Source organism: Lytechinus variegatus, chromosome 17 (genome assembly GCF_018143015.1).
Source record: "Lytechinus variegatus isolate NC3 chromosome 17, Lvar_3.0, whole genome shotgun sequence".
NCBI classification, from domain to species: Eukaryota; Metazoa; Echinodermata; class Echinoidea; order Temnopleuroida; family Toxopneustidae; genus Lytechinus; species Lytechinus variegatus.
The window spans coordinates 29,674,885-29,693,439 of record NC_054756.1 but is presented as its reverse complement, the minus strand read 5'-3'; the positions used below and the strand labels follow the sequence as shown (position 1 = coordinate 29,693,439).

The 18,555-nt window shown below is 37.9% G+C and overlaps 1 protein-coding gene across 2 annotated transcripts in view; it reads left to right on the top strand.

The window, feature by feature from the left end:
- The window catches only part of LOC121431091, a 73,424-nt gene extending 58,037 nt beyond the window's left edge, over nucleotides 1–15,387 (top strand). For both annotated transcript variants that reach the window (XM_041628573.1, XM_041628572.1), the window contains exons 6-15: nucleotides 4,784–4,879; nucleotides 5,527–5,633; nucleotides 7,319–7,450; nucleotides 8,105–8,196; nucleotides 9,294–9,375; nucleotides 9,981–10,043; nucleotides 10,453–10,549; nucleotides 11,450–11,530; nucleotides 12,580–14,028; nucleotides 14,826–15,387. In XM_041628573.1, coding sequence (XP_041484507.1) covers nucleotides 4,784–4,879; nucleotides 5,527–5,633; nucleotides 7,319–7,450; nucleotides 8,105–8,196; nucleotides 9,294–9,375; nucleotides 9,981–10,043; nucleotides 10,453–10,549; nucleotides 11,450–11,530; nucleotides 12,580–14,028; nucleotides 14,826–15,181 — 2,555 coding nt within the window. In that variant the 3' untranslated portion in view covers nucleotides 15,182–15,387. The remainder of the gene's footprint in view (nucleotides 1–4,783; nucleotides 4,880–5,526; nucleotides 5,634–7,318; nucleotides 7,451–8,104; nucleotides 8,197–9,293; nucleotides 9,376–9,980; nucleotides 10,044–10,452; nucleotides 10,550–11,449; nucleotides 11,531–12,579; nucleotides 14,029–14,825) is intronic.
- Nucleotides 15,388–18,555: the final 3,168 nt, after the last annotated feature.

Below are 18,555 nucleotides of genomic sequence, written 5' to 3'. Positions count from 1 at the left end.
TTTGGTGCACGTGATTTTACAGGTTTTTTGCGAGGCAAGGCAACCTTCACCTTCATACAAATGTTTGTTAAGGTTGAGGAATTGTCTGGGTATGACATTTAATTCTCATGAATCATGCGTATCACATTCCCTTATCAAAGTTGAAATGGGAATTAGGATTAAAGAAGGTAATGTGCAGGGCCTGAAGATGGACCAATGCCGGATGAAGTACAGTATTCATACTTTCAAACATTTTCTTAAAGGTAAAATACAGTAGTTGCAGCAAACTATTATTTCATGAAAAAGTTTTTAATTAAATCAAGGTTAAATGACACTTTATTAGAAGTGTTTAAATGTTCTAAAGTAATGCAGCATAGTTGCTGCTGATTGTAGCAGATGAGCTGTAACTCGCGCTTCATCGCAAAGAATAAATTCTCACCCAGGACCCATTTACCTCCTCCGGGTTGAGTGGGGTAGAACTGAATTTTATATGATAATGCACCTTTAAGGCATTTATGTCTCATATTCATGTGTTTTGAAAGATGTTAATCATGATAACAAATGGGAAAGGCTTTAACATTCCAAGAGGGACATGGCTCCCGAGAATCACCAGCTTTTCTGCGATGTATTTTGATTCCATTTTACTTTTCCATTAATTCTGACTCATGTTTTAGCCGTATATTTTTTATATTTTCAGAGGGTTAAAAAGCGTTGGATGGGTGAGAGCGAGGTTCACTCAGCCCAGTATGAAATGAGTGGGTTATTGTTTCCAGGGGACGAGCTCTTAAACATCCAGGGTATTCAGTCTGCCAGGCATGGGTAGGAATGACTGAACAGTAAGCCAGAGAAGATTAAATTCAAAATCAGCTGTCCCAGGGTCAAAATAGAATTATGCGTTGTCTGAGGCACTAGGGTCTTTCTGATCATCATGTTCAATAATTCCTAGAAAATACGTGATCATTCTGATGTCATAGACTTGAGTTTGGTGAGCAAATGACTACATGCATGTGGGAAGTTGATGCACATTCTTACGACATTGTATGTCGTGGAATGAGACATTTTCACCTGCAATTATTGTTACTTATGTAGGTACAGTATGAGTCGTTCTGGAATAGGGGTTCTGGGGCCTGTTGCAGAAAGAGTTGCATCAATTACAACTCTAAAGATCATGCGTAACTTGATTTTCAACCAATCAACAGCGCGCATTTTTACTTGCGATTGCTTTTTTGACTTGTGTTTAAACGCAACTCTTTCTGCAACAGGCCCCAGAACAATGAGTGGTGAAGAACAAGGATTGATATTAGCTTTGAGGTTAGTTCAAATATTTTGCTAATTGTGCAGATAGTCATAGAAGCAATCATGGAATTGATACAGTTGTCCTACAGCATATCATCTCTTTTTTCTGTCTCGAATGCCTCTGTATTTATCTTATGTTAACAGGCATTGCTGTAATTTTCATTATCTATCTTTAATGACCCCAAAGTTAAATAGTTCAGGGGACTGTTTCATGAGAGAAATCCTGTTACTGATTTTCACTGACAAAGTGCTTGGAGCCAATCCGGTGCAAGGATTTCAATAGCTTATAACAATAAGCAATGAAAACACTATTTTTTATGAAATGCTCCTTATGTGTGCCTGTGATGTTCAAGTGGTGTCCTTGCCATGTACTTTGTTTTGAGGATGTTTAACTTTCAACCACTTAGCTTGAAGTGGAGTAGTTCACATGAGCTCTAATCAAATGTTACACTTTAAAAAGATTTGTTACGTAGATTAGAGGCATGAAGCCATTGATAGCAATCGACAGATAGGGGATCTAACCTCACATTCAGATTATCCCATGCTTACTGAGCCTGGGGGAAGGGTCGGGGAGGGGGAATCTTGTCTTTTTATGATCAAGCATCCACATTTCTTTAAAATTCCCCTGGTTACATGTGGGGGGGGGGGGTCATGGCCCCATTTCTTTAATATTTTCATTGCTGTTTAAAAATATTTTGTCTCAATGCATTATGACTGGAAAGTGTTCTTAGATGCTAAGTCTGCTAAGTGGGATAAATCATATAGTATAAGAAAGGGTCACCGGTCATAATTTATGAATAGGTAGGATAATCTGAACGCTGTTTCAGAGTAGGTGGGGAGTGTTTCATGGATGATCTATGAAAGTTGTTTTTAGGAAATACAAAACTGAGTTTAACAGATGTCAAAGGAAATGACAGACATGCAGCGGAAGTGACCCCAAGGCTGGTACTCTTCTCAAGAATTTCCTCTACCTGGCTGTACTATGAGAATACAAGGGGTGTAGTAATGGTCAATGTTTGAGCCATCTGGTAGGGCTAGCTAGGAGGCCTGGACCTCTGTCAGGCTATGACAGAATACAGGGGGTGTAGCAATGGCCAATGGAAGAGCCATCTAGTAAGGCTAGTTAGGAGACCTAGGTTTGCTAGGTAGGCCCCAGGGGTTGTTGCATAATGAGTTTATTCAAATACAACTTAAATGATTAATCACAAGTCTCCAAAGTCTGCTTCTGATTGGTTAAATTGTTTTTTTTAGTGGCATGTGATTGCTTTTATTCTGTAATGGTCCCCTGGGCCATTTCGTTGAAGACCAACTGACAATTTTAATATTTCTCATGTTCAGATGTCTTTGCTCTCCAGCAAATCATAATCACATATTTGAGTTAGATGGTGGTTGTTTAATGTGCCCTTAATGCTGAGGGGGTTGTCTGAAAGCGTCTCCAGGGAAGTGGATTTTGTGTTTGGGTTAGGGGGCAGTCTTTGACGGTAAAAGGATTTTGATGACAAAATCTGAGGCAATGGATGGATTTGAGAGATGAAGTCAGATATGAGGATGATAGTCATGTGATGATGATGAAAACAGTGATATATTGTTGGTAATGATGTTGATGATAACAAATTTGATAGTAATTGTTATGATGGTGATGATGATAATGATGGTGGTGGTGATGACGATGGTGATGATGATGATGATGATGACAGTGATGATAGTGAAAAGTGATGATGGTGATGATAAGAAATGATTTCAATAATTTTCTGTTTTCTGTTAATGGTAACTCCTGTAGGAACTAGGCAGAACAGCATTTTGCTGGTAAACGCCAAGCTGGTATATAACCAATTACCTATGAAACATTTTACGTCTAGATTAATCAGTCATAGTGGCTGACGTTATAGACGACAGATATCACTCTCGGGCCCTTTTATCAAAGTGGAGACAATGGCAGAGTTGGGATTCGAACTTACAACCTTGCGATTATGAGTCCAATGCTCAAACCACTGGACCACACAACCCATAATAACTATAATGGTGATCATGCTAATGCTTATTATTAAAAACTTATAATAAATATATTCAAGAGATGAATAGATGGGGACTGTAGGTTTAGAGAACTAATTAAGAATGAATCCATGAACCTCTCAATCACCTACAATCAGTTTGTTGCAAGAATGACAAGTTCAGTTGAGGGGGAAGTCATTCCTATGTAGTCCCACCCATAGCCATCTGTCAGGTGTGGACTGCATTCTACTCAGATGTTGATTGTTGCCATAGTGATACATCCAGAATACAAGATAGTTGATAGTTACAAGGTTTCCTGCAGTGAAAGACTGCAAGGTAGGAGGGCATGTCATGAAACGAATAGCCTTCACCGTTTGTTGTTATAAGCTACTGAAATCCTTGCATATGATTGGCTTACAGCATACTAGTCAATGAAAATCACTGACAAATCTTGTCATGAAATGCTTCCCTGGAAAGAAGGAAGGTAAAATACTGGGAGTAAGTTTCCATTGACTAGCTCAGTGATTCCGAAGAGGATATTAGTCAGAGTGAGTGAGTTTGATGATATGGTAAAGGAGTTCAGGATGATGATTGCTATCAGTGGTTGATCATAGAGACATTGATGATGGTATCGTTGCTTGATCTAAATTTGACAATAGCGAGTTTTCGATTTGCACGTTGACTAGTGGACTGCGTCGAAAGTGCGTCATAATAGTCTGCTTTGTGTTTACGGTATACAGAACCGCTGGAGTAAATCACCACGTGGCTTTAATCAATGGGCAAGGATTTGATTACTCGTTTACTACATTTCGAACGAGCGTGATCTGAGCGAAATCCACGGTAATCATGACGTTGACGTGTCAGGAATGGCTTGCACATGCTCATTGTCTTCCAATCATGTGCTCGACTGACTTTGTATACCGTCAACACAAAGCAGACTATTATGACGTACTTTCGTCGCAGTCCACTAGTCGATGTGCAAATCGGAAACTCCCTAATGTCTCAATAACAGAATAGCCGATAAATGTGATACACGTATGAGTGTACATGATAATATCAAGTTCCCCATATCATATCAAGCATTACTGTCAGAATGAGATACATGTAAGAGCAATTAACATATTTTATAAGTTTCTTGGAGAGATCAATGTTCGACAAGACCCAATTAGTCAAAGAGTATTTATTACTTGTAGGCATATATTTCAAATCATATAATGACTTGTCTTTATAACCTTTTTGATAATATTTTACAAATCTTTGTTTTATGAATGCACAATTCAAAACAGGACTTTGAACATCCGGTTGAGAAATCAGAGTTGAAATTGTTTGCTATACTCATTGGGTCTGACACCTGATACAACTTGGGCATACATGATATGAAAAATGGGCATATCAAAATATGTTCAATGAGTTGAATAATAATATAGCTCTTTAACAACCATATTCTCCTGTAAACATGAATTATTGAAACTATTTTGTATCTAAATATTCATATCTTTTGTTTTTATAATCCTAGGTCACTCTTTGAGAATGGTCCTCTTTCACTTGTTTGAGCAATATGGACTGACCAGACATTTTAAGCTGGACAGCTGTAGGCTTATGAAGAGCTTTGGTAAGTAATGAATATAATTATTTTAATACTAATAATATTAATGATAATGGTATATTTACCCAGGGTAGCCACTTAGTTCCTAAAACTGTTCCCCCAGCGGGCCCTGCTATTATCATTACCGCGGCTTATCTAGGCTACCTATCAGGTGCACACAGCTTTTGAGGAATTACTTCCTACCAGTACCCATTTACCTCACCTGGGTTGAGTGCAGCACACTGTGAATGAATTCCTTGCTGAAGTAAATTACGCCGTGGCTAGGATTTGAACCCACGACCCTCTGTTTCAAAGTCCGGAGACTAATCCACTTGGCCTCGACGCTCCATTACATGCTTATACCTGCTTACATTTCAAACGGCTTTATGAATATGACTCCAGGGAGCGTTTCATCAACATTTTTGTCTGACAAGTTGTCAGATCTGACATCTTTTCTTGATTCTGATTGGCTGAGAGGCACTGTTACTATAGTAAATGTCGGATAAAATGGGACTTGAGGGAAAAAACGTCCGACAAGTCCTTTCATGAAACGCTCCCCAGGTTAATATAGTGTTGTGAACTTTCTCATGTATCAGGCTATATAAATGAGACGAGATTAAAGAAATTTGCATTGAAATGATTATTATTTTTATTTACATATTTTTCCATTACAGAATTGATTGAAGAAGCATACTACAATAAAAGCAAGAACCCTTATCACAATTCTATGCATGCAGCAGACGTCTGCCAAGCTATGCACTGTTATTTACAAGAAGAGAAGGTAAGAATTGATGGTGGTGGTGGTGATGATGATGATGATGATGATGGAATGATTCGAAATGTGAAAGTTCAGCAACTTTGAGGGGTTTTTTTTTGGGGGGGGGTCGTCCCTTACTAGTTTACCCTAACTGCCTTTTGAAAATAGTGTTTTTAATGAAAATTTACTCACTCAGGTGTCAATTTTACAAGTAGTACAAAATGAAATGAATGCTAGTTCCATTTTTCAACTGAATGTTTATGAAAACTGCTTTAGGGTGAAAATGGCTGCTTAAATGCAGACCCAGATTTTTATAGAAGTGAACTCCCATATCTCATGTAGGGCATTTGGTAAGGTTTAGATGATATAATACTTTCTAGTTCATCTGAGAGTGGTTTGGAATGAAGGATGCATCAAGGTGTTTTCAGAGATTACTCCAAAAAGACGGTGTGGTCATCCTCCAATTCCTAATGAGTATATGGATCATTTGGTAACGGGAGATGGCATTATCTGGCGTAATAGAAGCTTTGAAGTTTTTCATCTCCCATCTAATCCCGCCAAATCTGGAACATCCAATTTGCAAACTTGCCCGGAGATATTTTTCTGTGATATCTCGATTTGTATCTTCCATCTATCTATTTCTTGCTGCCTCTCTGCTTCTCTCTGTGACTTTTACTTTTTTTCTGCATCTCTCTCACCTGCTTCAAACTCACTCGGTCTAATCTTCTCTCACACATTAAATACTTACAACTTTCTGTGATATCTAATTTGTGTTTTCCATCTATCTTTTCTCTCTTTCTCTTTGATTTTTTTTTCTCTTGTTATCCTCTGTCTCTCCTCTTTCTCTTTCCTCCTATCTCCCTTACACTCTTTAACAGCGATCTTGACATCTTTGTTTATCTCTGTCTCTTTCCCTCTCCCCTACCACTTTTCCGCCGGTATCCCGTTTCAACTGTAGCATCCATAGTCTTGTTTTTGTAATGAGTATCTCTTTACCTGGTGAGCGTGAATCAGTGGATGGTGGTGATTTGAAGGCACGTGGTTGGGAAGCAGTCTTGACTCACATCCCTTTATTGTATTTAATCTGCAATCCTTGGCTGTCGTCAAGAATCTCCTATTGCCCTATGATGAGATGGGTTAGGGGACTCTAGGCAGGGAAAGGGGTGGGCGGTATCCAGCTTGAGGGCACAAACCATGGAAGAACTATGGTCTAGTGGTTCTGACTCTCACCTTGTAATTACAGGGTCGTGTGTTAGAATCCTACCGTGGCCTAGCATCATCGGGCTAGGCATTGATCCATACTTTGCCACTCTCCACCCAGGTTACAAAATGGTTATCCGGTAGAATGTGAAAGTAACTGGAGCTTATCCAGTATTGTGTGCACTTTAATGCAACTGGTGGGAATACTCCCCAGGGAGTGGAGAATGTACATATGTTTCAATTGGGTCTTTTCCTGTAGCAGGCTAGGAGAGATAGGTTTGTCAGGATGGGTAGGTGGGGGGGGGGTAGCAAGGTAGTGATATACAATGTAGACCTGGTTATGCCCTTTTTACGAGATTTTAATCACTTCAAAGTTCATTTTTGAAATGATGATTGTTTAGTGGTTCTGACTCCTTAACCTATACCATGTTTCCATTTTGTAGGTCATTCAGTTTTTAGAATGGAATTGGCAAATCTAATCAACATGTAAATATATTTTTGTTTTCCAGTTGCGAGAAGCCCTGACACCCATTGAGATAATGGGGGCGCTGTTGGGGTCAGCGATGCATGACCTAGATCATCCTGGTGTCAATCAAAAGTACCTCATCAACTCAAAGCACCATCTTGCTGATCTTTACCAGGTTGGTTTAAATACTCCCCAGGGAGTGGTGAATGCATGCATTCTTTGTGTAGATGAGTAATGACCTCTCATTTTGGAGGGGAGTGTGTGTACATGTGTAGTTTTTGTAAGAACATCTTGTGTCACAAAACATATTCCCTTTTCATAATTCCCTAGGGAGTAGAGAATGTACATATTTTGTATGGCAAATATAATTGTATCTTTACCTTAAATTGATAATCCACCAAGAGTGGTAAAGTGCACGTCCTTTTTGTGCAAATGTCTTACTTTGAATTTTCTTCATAATGCCCTTTTGAGTGGAGAATGCCTCATCTACTGTATGCAGGTTAACAAAATGTGCAAGGAGTGTGCATTGATCAGTGATATCTCCATGTTGCTTGCTCCACTAGGGAAGATATTGAATCTTTTCATTGACAATATCGATGAATGAAAACATAGGACATGGGGAATTACGTAGCTGTCTCAATTGACGGTCTCGCAAAGAAGGCATTGTTTGTTGGGGGGTTTTTTTAATGGTGAAATCATCTTTCTCATGAAACATCATATATACTCAAACAACAACCTTAGTTAATTCACCAATACGGATATCTCAATCAGTAGATTTATGTTATAATTTCACAATTAGTTAAGTTTGTTTTGATTGTTTTTGTTTCAGAATTCTTCAATTCTTGAGAACCATCACTGGCGGGTTGGTATCTCAGTTCTCACAGAAACGGGCCTTCTAGATCATCTACCCCCTGAGGAATGGTACGTCTTCTCTCATTGGCTGCTGCACCTCATGGTTCAAACTTGTAACCATTCACAGTTTTTGTCTCAGCAGCAATGTCTGAAATGTGCTTGGTTACAAATTATTGTTTAGATATTCCATTGAAATGTGTATGACCTTTCATTAGCTGGTTGAAATGGTGAAAGTATCATAGGATGATTCATGAAGATAATTAGATTGCTGAGTGTTTAATATCAGTTGGGATATATTTGCAAACATACCCACCATTCCTGATATTGGTTTGAAAAAATATAGTGATGTGGAGGGATAGAATTTCAGTATAGCAGTGGTATAAAGCGTTAAGAACACACAATTCTGCCGTCAAATGCTCGTGTTCTAAGGCTCGCGTCTTTTGAGTGGTGACGTTGAAGGTCGGCCCCAAACATCTGATTTATACATGTCTGTAAAAATACAATTATATGCACACAATAACAAGCATACATGTACACATTGCTGTAGCATTACAAAATAAAGTAAGCATTATGTTCAAGTAGAATAATATTATGTTCATGTTTTTAGTTTTTAATAAAATCATACCATCTAGTCTTTCAATATTTTTCAAATTGAATTCTGATTTTTACTTGTATAATATGCGAAAGCCATTAGATTTTCACTTGCCATTTGAGAGAACCAATATTGGTATCAATTCTATATTCTTTAAGGGTCCTAAAATTTGGAATGCATTACCTGATGACATTAAATTAAGTGTATCACTCAATTCTTTCAAACGATTATTTAAACAAATATATTACTAATAAGATTATCAGGCTTTGTTCAAGTATCGTGTAGGGTTTGTCTTGGAATATTAATAATTTGTATTTGTTTTTATCATTTTTATTTTCTAGTTGTTATGTTAAAATGTTCATTTCAAAATGTTTTGCGCTTACATTTTGGTGGCAGCACTGTATAAGACTTGGTTCTTCTAAGCTGTCTCCACATTCTTATATTGATATTTTTGTTTATTACTATGTATATTTATGTGTTTTTTATGAATGAAATAAATTGAATTGAAATTAAAATTAAGAATTGCAAGTCACTAAGTGTATAATGATTGAACTTCTCCTTTGTCTATACACAGGAAGATGTTTGTGGATCATATACGATCGTTAATCCTGGCGACAGACATCGCCAGGCAACAAGAGTTCCTTTCACAATTCCAGGTAGGTTCTCTCCTGACATTTCATTCTCCGAGCATCCCCATGCCATTCATTTTTTGTTTATTCCTTTCCATCATGTTACAATAAAAGATGCATGCAAATGAACTTAATAATCCAAACAAGACAACAGTAAAGAAGAGCATTGTATTGAGCAACCACCTTATGTTTTCCTTCAGCAAGAAATTCACCAACATTGTACTGCACTCAACCCAGGTGAGGTAAATGAGTACCAGCAGGAAGGAATTCCTCAAAAAGCTGTGAGCACCGGAATTGGTAGACTAGCTTAGCCGGGTAATACATGTATGTAGGAGTGACTTGAGCACCTAACAAGTTGGATACGTGCGCTATACAAATCCTATATTATTTTATGTATTTTTAAGATAAGATAGCATACTAAGTTTGAATAATATGATATAATTACCGCATCACAATAGTGGTATAATTACAATGTAACAGTCACAATATACAAATGTATGTACATGTATATAGAATCAAAGTTGTAAAATATTACTCTTTTACATTCTAAATCATCCATCATGAGCATAAATTATTTCATTCAAAATTCTGGTGGAAATTTGACAAACAATTATTTTCTTTTTCTTCTGCAGAATATGCTTGATGGGAGTGATCTGAATCTCAATAAACATGAAACTAGGAAATTTATTTTACAAGTAAGTTGATATATCAAGGTAATCATAGCCAGGATAGTTTACAATGATGATGATGTTGATGATGATGATGATGATGATGATGATGATGATGACAATGATGATGATGATGATGGTGATGATGGTGACGATGATGGTGATGATGATGATGATGATGATGATGGTGATGATGATGATGGTGATAATGGTTATGGTGGTGATGGTAATGATGATGATGATGATGATGGTGATGATGAAGGTGAGGAGGAGGAGGAGGGTTGTGATGGCAACGATTATGATGATGATTATTATATCAACAAGAATGATTGAGAAAACCGTACTAATGAGGATATAAATTCTCTCATGTTTAAAATAAATATGACAAATTTTGAGACACCTTATCGATAAACTTCTGTCTTTCTCCTTGTTTTAGATTGCTCTAAAGTGTGCTGATATCTGTAATCCCTGCCGAACATGGCAGGTAACTGAGAAGTGGGGCAATGTTGTGTCCGAGGAGTTCTTCAGACAAGGTAAGAGCACCCTCTTGGTCAAACTGGTTGTCCTCTAGGACAAACCCATCGATATCTCATTACCCTGTTGCGTTCTGGAACTACATTGGCGTTTTAAATCCATATGAGAAATACAGAATTCAGTATTTAACAGGTTAAAGATAAATGCCACTTTTGGTACATGTATTAAAAATAAAATAAATAAAAATGATTTTGAACAGAATCCAATAAAATGACTAGTCTACCCAAGTGTTTGTAAGAATAAAGAATTTTTGTCACTTGATTGTGGTAGGCATTGTACAATTGATGTTACATTTAACAAAGAAGCGTGGCATTTTTAGTTATGTCTTTTTTCAAGCAACTGATATACTCTGTCCAACATTTGCTTGATATCAAAGAGCTAGGTTCATTATTTATTGCAAATGAACCTTATCTATATCGAAAAAAAAATTTAAAGAATTTCTTATAAAATCAATGTTTTCTGCGACTACATGCACTTAGTTTCAATCCATAGCCTGTAGATGAGAAATGCAGAATCATTTCATTTACATGTAGAAGATTTAAATGAAATGGTTCACAATTGAAATAAAAAGTTGAAAATGGGAAATTTCTATTGAAAATCAATTATTGAAATTTCAAAATACTCCACATTTATGACAAGAAAATGTTCCTTCCACAATCACAAAAATTTGCCTCTTTTCTGGCAGCCTAGCAAGCAAAAGCTTCAACAGACTTTCGTCATAGCTTTCGTAGCTGGTACTATTGCCGAAGCAGCACAACAATATTTATTAATTTGATGCTTATTTTGCTGCTTCTAATATTGAACACCGGTTAACTAGTCAAAATTAAGGGTATTGTCAAAATTAGGGGTATTGTCAAAATTAGGGGTATTGTTAATGCTGTATTTAATTGATTTTGTAGGTGATAGGGAGAAGGCTGAAGAGTTACCAATCTCAATGAACTGCAATAGAGACACAACTACTGTACCACAGATACAATGCGGTAAGTCCGATTCAATCAATTCTTTTTTTTTGCTTATATCAAACACATTGCTTAAATAATTGTGGCTAAATGTATTTTGCGTTTTCAATACAATACAGTCACTTGAGCTAATAACATACATGTAAATATGCTAGCTAATGATTTTATTTGGAAATTAATAGTATGTGGTGTTTGATATTATTCTTAAAGGGGAACAATTATATCACAGACTTTTCTCTGGCAAGTAAAAAATGACCTCTTTCTTGTTATTTTGTTGAGTTTTATTTCTGATGGTTGAATTTCATGAAACTTATTTCATCAGATCCTAGCAGATTCATATTCAAATAGGACAAGTGTGAGTGCAGTTGAATCAAAGTGATTGATTTTGTTTTATATACCTCATACTAACATTGTTATCTCTGATTGGTCAAAACTGCATCATGTGACGCGGTGCTATTCCATCTATCCTCATCTCAGGGGTTTGACTTACTGTACATTTCTTCTATCAAAATCTCTGATAGTACTTGTAACCCCTGAGGGCGGGACGTGTTTCTACACACGCATCTAGCTGGCTCGAGCTAAGTGGCTGCTGCTGCTCGGTCATGTACGCGCAGCCAAAATGATTTATCGGTTGTCCTGGCCAGCATGCAGCAGCGTAGCTGTTTAAATTTAAAAATTAAATCAAATTGAGATAAAAGTTACACTAGTGGTCCTGAAATTGAATCGATTAGGGATAGAGTTATGTGATTATCGATGAGGTATATAAAACAAATATGGACTACTCTCTATTCATATGACCGTGTATAAACCGACTTTTGCTTCTATCCCGCCGAGAAAAAGGTGCGGTTAATACACCGTTACTTACGATACTCTGTATTCATATGACTGAAAATCATCACTCCCTTTGTGCTTTTCATACCGGCCCTACTATCATCCCTCGGCCAAGGCCTTGGGGTGATAGAAGAGGGTGGTAATGAAACGTACCTCAGGGATACTAATTGATACTGTCATCCTCAAGCACAGTCAATATTTGTATACTAATATATTTTTAAAAATTCTTTATGCGACAGGGTTCATCGGATTTGTGGTTGAGCCTCTCTTTAAGAACTGGGCTCGTTTCATGCCATCAAACCTCTCAGAGTCGATGCTTCACAATATGAGAGAGAACAAGAGGGTATGGCTGGAACGAAAAGAAAAAGAACAGGCAGCTTCAACCCAAACCACAGCCAAACAAAACAGTGCAATTCAAAGTTCATCAAATGAGAAAAAGGACTGTAAAGTGGAAGAGAAAGCGATGGTGACGGAGAGTGAGCGTGAATCGAGCTCAGCGAAGAACGTAGATCTTGCAGAACCAGAGACGAAGGCTTTGAAGCTGAGCCCTGCAGAGGAGAAGGTTTCGATGGAGAGTGGGAACGTGTCCCTTGCTGGGAAACACAAACATAGTGCAATCCGGGAACGTACTCACAAGGTCCAGGTGCATGCGCATCAGGAACAAGTGCGCCCTCATTCTGCAGTGCTTTCACCTCAAACGCATCGTGCTCTCGGTGTGCACAGAGCCATCGATGTGACTTTATCAGACTCCAACACCATTGGTGTCCATTCCCACAGTGCAGATAATCTACGTAGTGCCAGCTCAACAAGTGCGGTTACAATGCGGACCGCCATGGAGGCTAAGCAGAGAGATAGTAGGTCTCCTAAGGTCAACAAACGCAAAAGTGCAACAGAGAACATGCTGCAAGGAGGCTTCGTGGGCAGCAGACGATTGGAATCGTTTAGTTTACGTCTGCCCCGCTCTCCAAATACCCTGCGAAAGGAGCTGCGCTTCGATGACCCTTGGGAAAAGATCGAAAAGTCACCGCGGTCACCACGAAGCCCTACTGGAGACCTTCGTAGCCCCGTAGGAAGCCCGCCACCATGTATTGAATCGCCTTTACTTCAACGTGCCAGTCATCCCCTGAGAATTAGCCACACATCTCCTGGTTTATCAGACAGTAGCTTACACAGTGTAGGTGGTCAAGGCAATAATGCAATAGCAAAGCTTGGACATGGTTTCAACAACAATGTGGATTTTTCTATGCCTGTAGACGTTAGATCCGCTTCATCACTGCTCCATCATAACATGTCGCACAATAAGCAGCATGATGGCTCCGAGCCAGTGTACTGGCAGGAGAGAGGTCTTCTGATGTACTCGGAACAGAACAGCGTGTCTCCACGAAACTCCAAGCACTTTTTAAAAGCAGCTCTGTCGCCCTCAAGCTCAAACCGGGACACAGGCAATGTGTTAGAACATAGGACTAAAGCAACACCTACGAGTCTCCTTGTGAGACCTACCGAAGGTAGAGGGTCTTCACTGGCCAACCCTTCCACCACACAGCATTCTAGAACAGAAGGTTATTCATCATCTCTCTTGGTACCTAGTGATTCATCAGGGAATAAGGAAAGACCTAGGGAGAAAGGATCACCATTCATCAGGAAACGCATCGTTGAGAATCAACGAAAGAGGGATCTCCAAGTTCCAGGTAAGGACATCATCCATCAATCTCATGTTTATAGTGGTGCTCAAAAGTTAGTGAACCACATCAGAAAATGGACACATTTAAAGTGTTCAACAATCTGCCATGTTTTAAATATTGAATTTTGAAGTCAGGTGATGAAGTATTACATTCAATAAAGTTTCTTTATCTTGGCTCGCCGAACATTGCTATTTTGTTGTCTACATTCAACACTCAGCATGACAAGGAGTACATTTTGTGGTAAGGTTCACTAACTTTTGAGCACAACTCTAAGTCCTGTCAATAAAGGTTTTATTTGAGAAATGTAAAGTGTAGTTCAAAGAATTGCCTGGATGTTCATCCTATAAATCTTTGTGATATCTAAAGCGTTATGCATCCAGCTGACTCATTTGAAGGTCAGAAGATGTAAATTTTAGTAATGATATTAAGGCAACTCTTCAAAATCTTGTACCATCTTTTTTTAGCAAGCAACCTGCTGTGGAGATGCTATGCATCTTTACAATGCAGGTTTCCTGTATTCCCTATTGTTTTGTGTGTGATAAAATGTGATGATTGGTAACGAAGAGCTGCTAGAAAGACTCCTGCAGGAAAGATTTAGGGATATATACCTGTACAGTTGAGGCCAAAAGGTTACATACTGTTGTTCAGAATGTTAAGACTTAAGATTTCTGTTCTTGATATGAAAGTAACATTGTTGATTGGATGTGATGTCTTGTGTGAACTGTGTGATGATTCCTCCACTATGTTTATTTCACTTAGAGAGTTTGAATAATTATCAATATATTTTGTTTCTTGTTTTACAGTAATCAGTTCTGGGAGTCTGTCTCCTCGGGTGCCACCAAGAGGTATGCTGAATATCTATGCTCCTACCTCTCCTCCGTCAGACCACACCCCTACGTCACCACCGTACTCTGTACCAGCCGCCCTAAGCCCACTCCTTCAAGACTTCACCAGTAATCAACTCGCCTCTATCGCCCGGCGTAGACAGCAGATGCAGACGGGTGACCAGCCGTCTCCGTCGTCCTCCACTGCATCCATGAGCCACGTCCAGGCTCTAGGAGATCGGAGTCCACGGGTACAGCGCCATCTTGGTACAAGGGAGACAGAGTCTAAGTCGGGCACAAGTAGCACGCATGATAGTGCAGAACTCTCTAGGTGATCTTTGATGATATAGCAGGAAGTATAACCTTTGAACTCTCTCTGCATTTGATTTGTATCTTCAGAGGGGTTGTTTATTGTGCCAAATAAATGTTGAATGAAGGTTGATGTGATGAGTCGGTTATACAGCTCATTTTGATAAGTGATAAAAAACCCAACTCAGTTCTAGGGATATCAGGTGGGTGTTTCATAAAGGTGCTCGTAAGATAGGAATGACTTAATGCACGACTGGTGATCTTTTCTTGTGCTAGGTGATATCCCTATGTAATTGAGTTATGACCTAAGAACATGTTCCAGTCGTGCGTAAAGTCGTTCTTAACTTTACGAACAACTTTATGAAACACCCACCAGTAGTACTCTTTGCTTTCTTTGGGAGAGTCAAAGGGATAACTTTGATCATTGTTGCTAAAATATTCATAATTGATTTATTTGGTAAACTGTTATATCCAGGTTCGGATGGAACAAGAGAGAATTAGGTCATAGTTTGTGCTCTGAGAGGGATGTATGATAATCTTACATGTGGCAAGATGATGTTTGTCGTACTACCATCAACCCCAAGTTAAGGCCTAACCTGTTAAGAGAGTCTGAACCTGCAGATAGGCAGAGTGTTGTCTTTGGAAAGTGCATGTTATTGGATATCATGCTATAGAAATTGTAGCTCAAAATTTAGGATAGGATGGTATATGAATGGTTATAAATATCAGCAGTAATCATAAAGAATGAACTGATTTTATTTGTTTATTATTCTGGAATTTCTATTGAAGAAAAAACAATCAATGTTTCGATCTTGTGAGAAAGGAGTTTCGAGTTAGAAGAGGCATGAGAGACAAAAAATATAAGATGATCTTTTTGTTATTTGAATGTGCCTGTTTTTCTATAGGGATAAGTTTAGACCATGTGGAATTTTATTGTAATGTTTACCCATAGAGGTACAATGTCTCCCTTAGGACAAACTTTTGCAGTTAATCATTATCTTAAATGAAAGAAATGACAAATGAAATAATTGAAAGAGAAAAGTCTACTGAAAAACTGATACCTCTCCCAGTAGAGTATGTTGTGTCATTTCTGAATAAAAGCCATTTAAACTTAAGTTGATTATTACACTCTTAAATTGGCAATGTGATGAAAATAACAAAATCACTATTCAAAAATGCAAATTGGCACTGTTTTCATGAATTGTTCTTATATCATTAATTTTGACTCGTGATATCCATGTTATATCTTTTCATGAAGTATGAAAACAGATCAGTGTTGCCAATTTGGGGAGAAAATAGGATTGATTATGATCTTATGAAAGCTGGGTGCCTCTTTGGGTTAACTGATGGGTGTTTGTGATTTCAGTGTGTTTAGTTTTAATGTGTGGAATAGGTAGATAAGATGAGAAATGATAGAATGGTTTACTGAGTATAGAGTTATATCCCATGAACAGGGAAGTGAATAGGAGCGTATTGTGAAATTATTAAGAAAGACTTAATGCTTTATGGAGTTGGTCAGAGTATTGCCCAAGATGTGTAGATATTTGCAATAACATTTGTTGACATTGAATATTTTGAAAGGAAATCAAGTGAAAACTGGATTTATTGATATGCTTATTGGGGGTACCCATGAATGCCCAACAATATTGGTTCATATCAAAACATAATGATCACCTAGTCACCTGTCTATTAATTTCCATAATAGTCATGTTGCCAAGCTAGCAACTTAAAGGTATTGTTTAACTTTGTGACCAGTCGATTTAAAAAATTCTCAAACCAAGATGAAACATGTGTACAAGTGCATGTATTAGAAATAATAAACCCTGAAAACAACCATTATTGAGAATGAAAAGCTAAAACTACAAGGCAAGCCCAGATTTTGTAAATAGGCGTCTTATAGACGCCTAAATAGTACACATAAGTGTATGGGATGAAATTAAGATGGTGTTTCCGGTCACTTTATATTTCAATTTTTGAAGCACTAAATAGTAAATAATAATTTTTGAATGCAATTTTTTCTGGACTTCATTTCTGTAACATATCAAAGACACAGGTGACAAGTGTGACCTTCTAGCTCAGATTTTTTAAAAGTCAAACCAATGTTAACCAATCACTTTAAATAAAGTGAAATTGCTGCCTTTGCACCTGGATTGGTGTTCTGCTACCAACTGCTGGTGACCCCTATGATGTCATTGAGGTTATTCTTGATCATGTGATTGAGGCAAAAATGTGCCAGGTATATTACATTTGGACAGTCATATGAATGGCAACTATTATGTGTATAGCTGAGTTAATTCGGCTTGTCAAATTCATGTCACATGTCAACTGTGACTAGGTCACAATCTATTTGCCAAAATTGATAAATTTCAATTGAAACTGTCAATTTTAAAATTGTATTGTCCTAAGATTTTGTTTTCTTGATAATATTTCTATTTTTTTTTCTCATTGGGTACCTCCTCCCCTTTCACACAACAAAGCAAATAATATCTCTGTACGATTTATGATAGGACTCTCTAGAGCATGTTACTTTAGGGAGGTACATTGTGATGTTTGTCTGAATGCTACCACTTTAGAATTGCACATCTTTTGCTGCAAGCGTACGTAGCAACAGACCACAGAAAGTGAGTGTGTTCAAGAGTGAGATAAACGTTATGTACAATGTACAATGAATTGGAGGATTTTCAATATATACATTAAAAAGCTGTTGGATTGTTCATTTGTAAAAGGGCAATTGTGAAGTGGTACTTTGTGAGCCAAGTGATGGGTTTTATTTGTTTACTTTAATTGTTAATGGGTAAATCTGTAAAACATTTTGTGTCAATTGGATCCAATTTTGATAAAAACTAAAATGTTTCATAACATGTTTGAGTTAGGTTAGCAAGTGTCAAGTATACGGCCGGTGTATGTTGCTGTGTGTTTTTCGTCTTCGTCAAAAGGCTTGTAGGTGTTAGTATAGACCGAAGGTTAACGCTCCAGTGCAGATGCAAGCGTATATAGTATCATAGTTGCTTCCATGGCCTCCGTAGTTGTTTGTACCATGTTCATAGCTAGGTCAATAAGTTCTGATATAAGAACCTGTAAGACAGTCTCTTTAGGGAGACTGTTTTAAAGGAGAAGATGTTTTGCTTTCCCCTCCCTTTCTTCTTCCATTGGTATGTAATGCTCTGCAAATGCTTCCTACTATGTTTCTTGGTCAGTGTTTGTATTTTTAATATCCACTCATAATTTTCACCTCTTATTCATTTGCTACACATACATTCTTTCTTTCTTCCTCTCTGACTCTCTCTTCATTTTTCTCTTTTTTCACTTTTGTCTTCCTTTCTCCTAAAAGTTCACCTTTTTTTCTCTCTCTCCATCCCACTCTTCACATCACCCCCTCCCCCCCTCATTTGAACCTCTT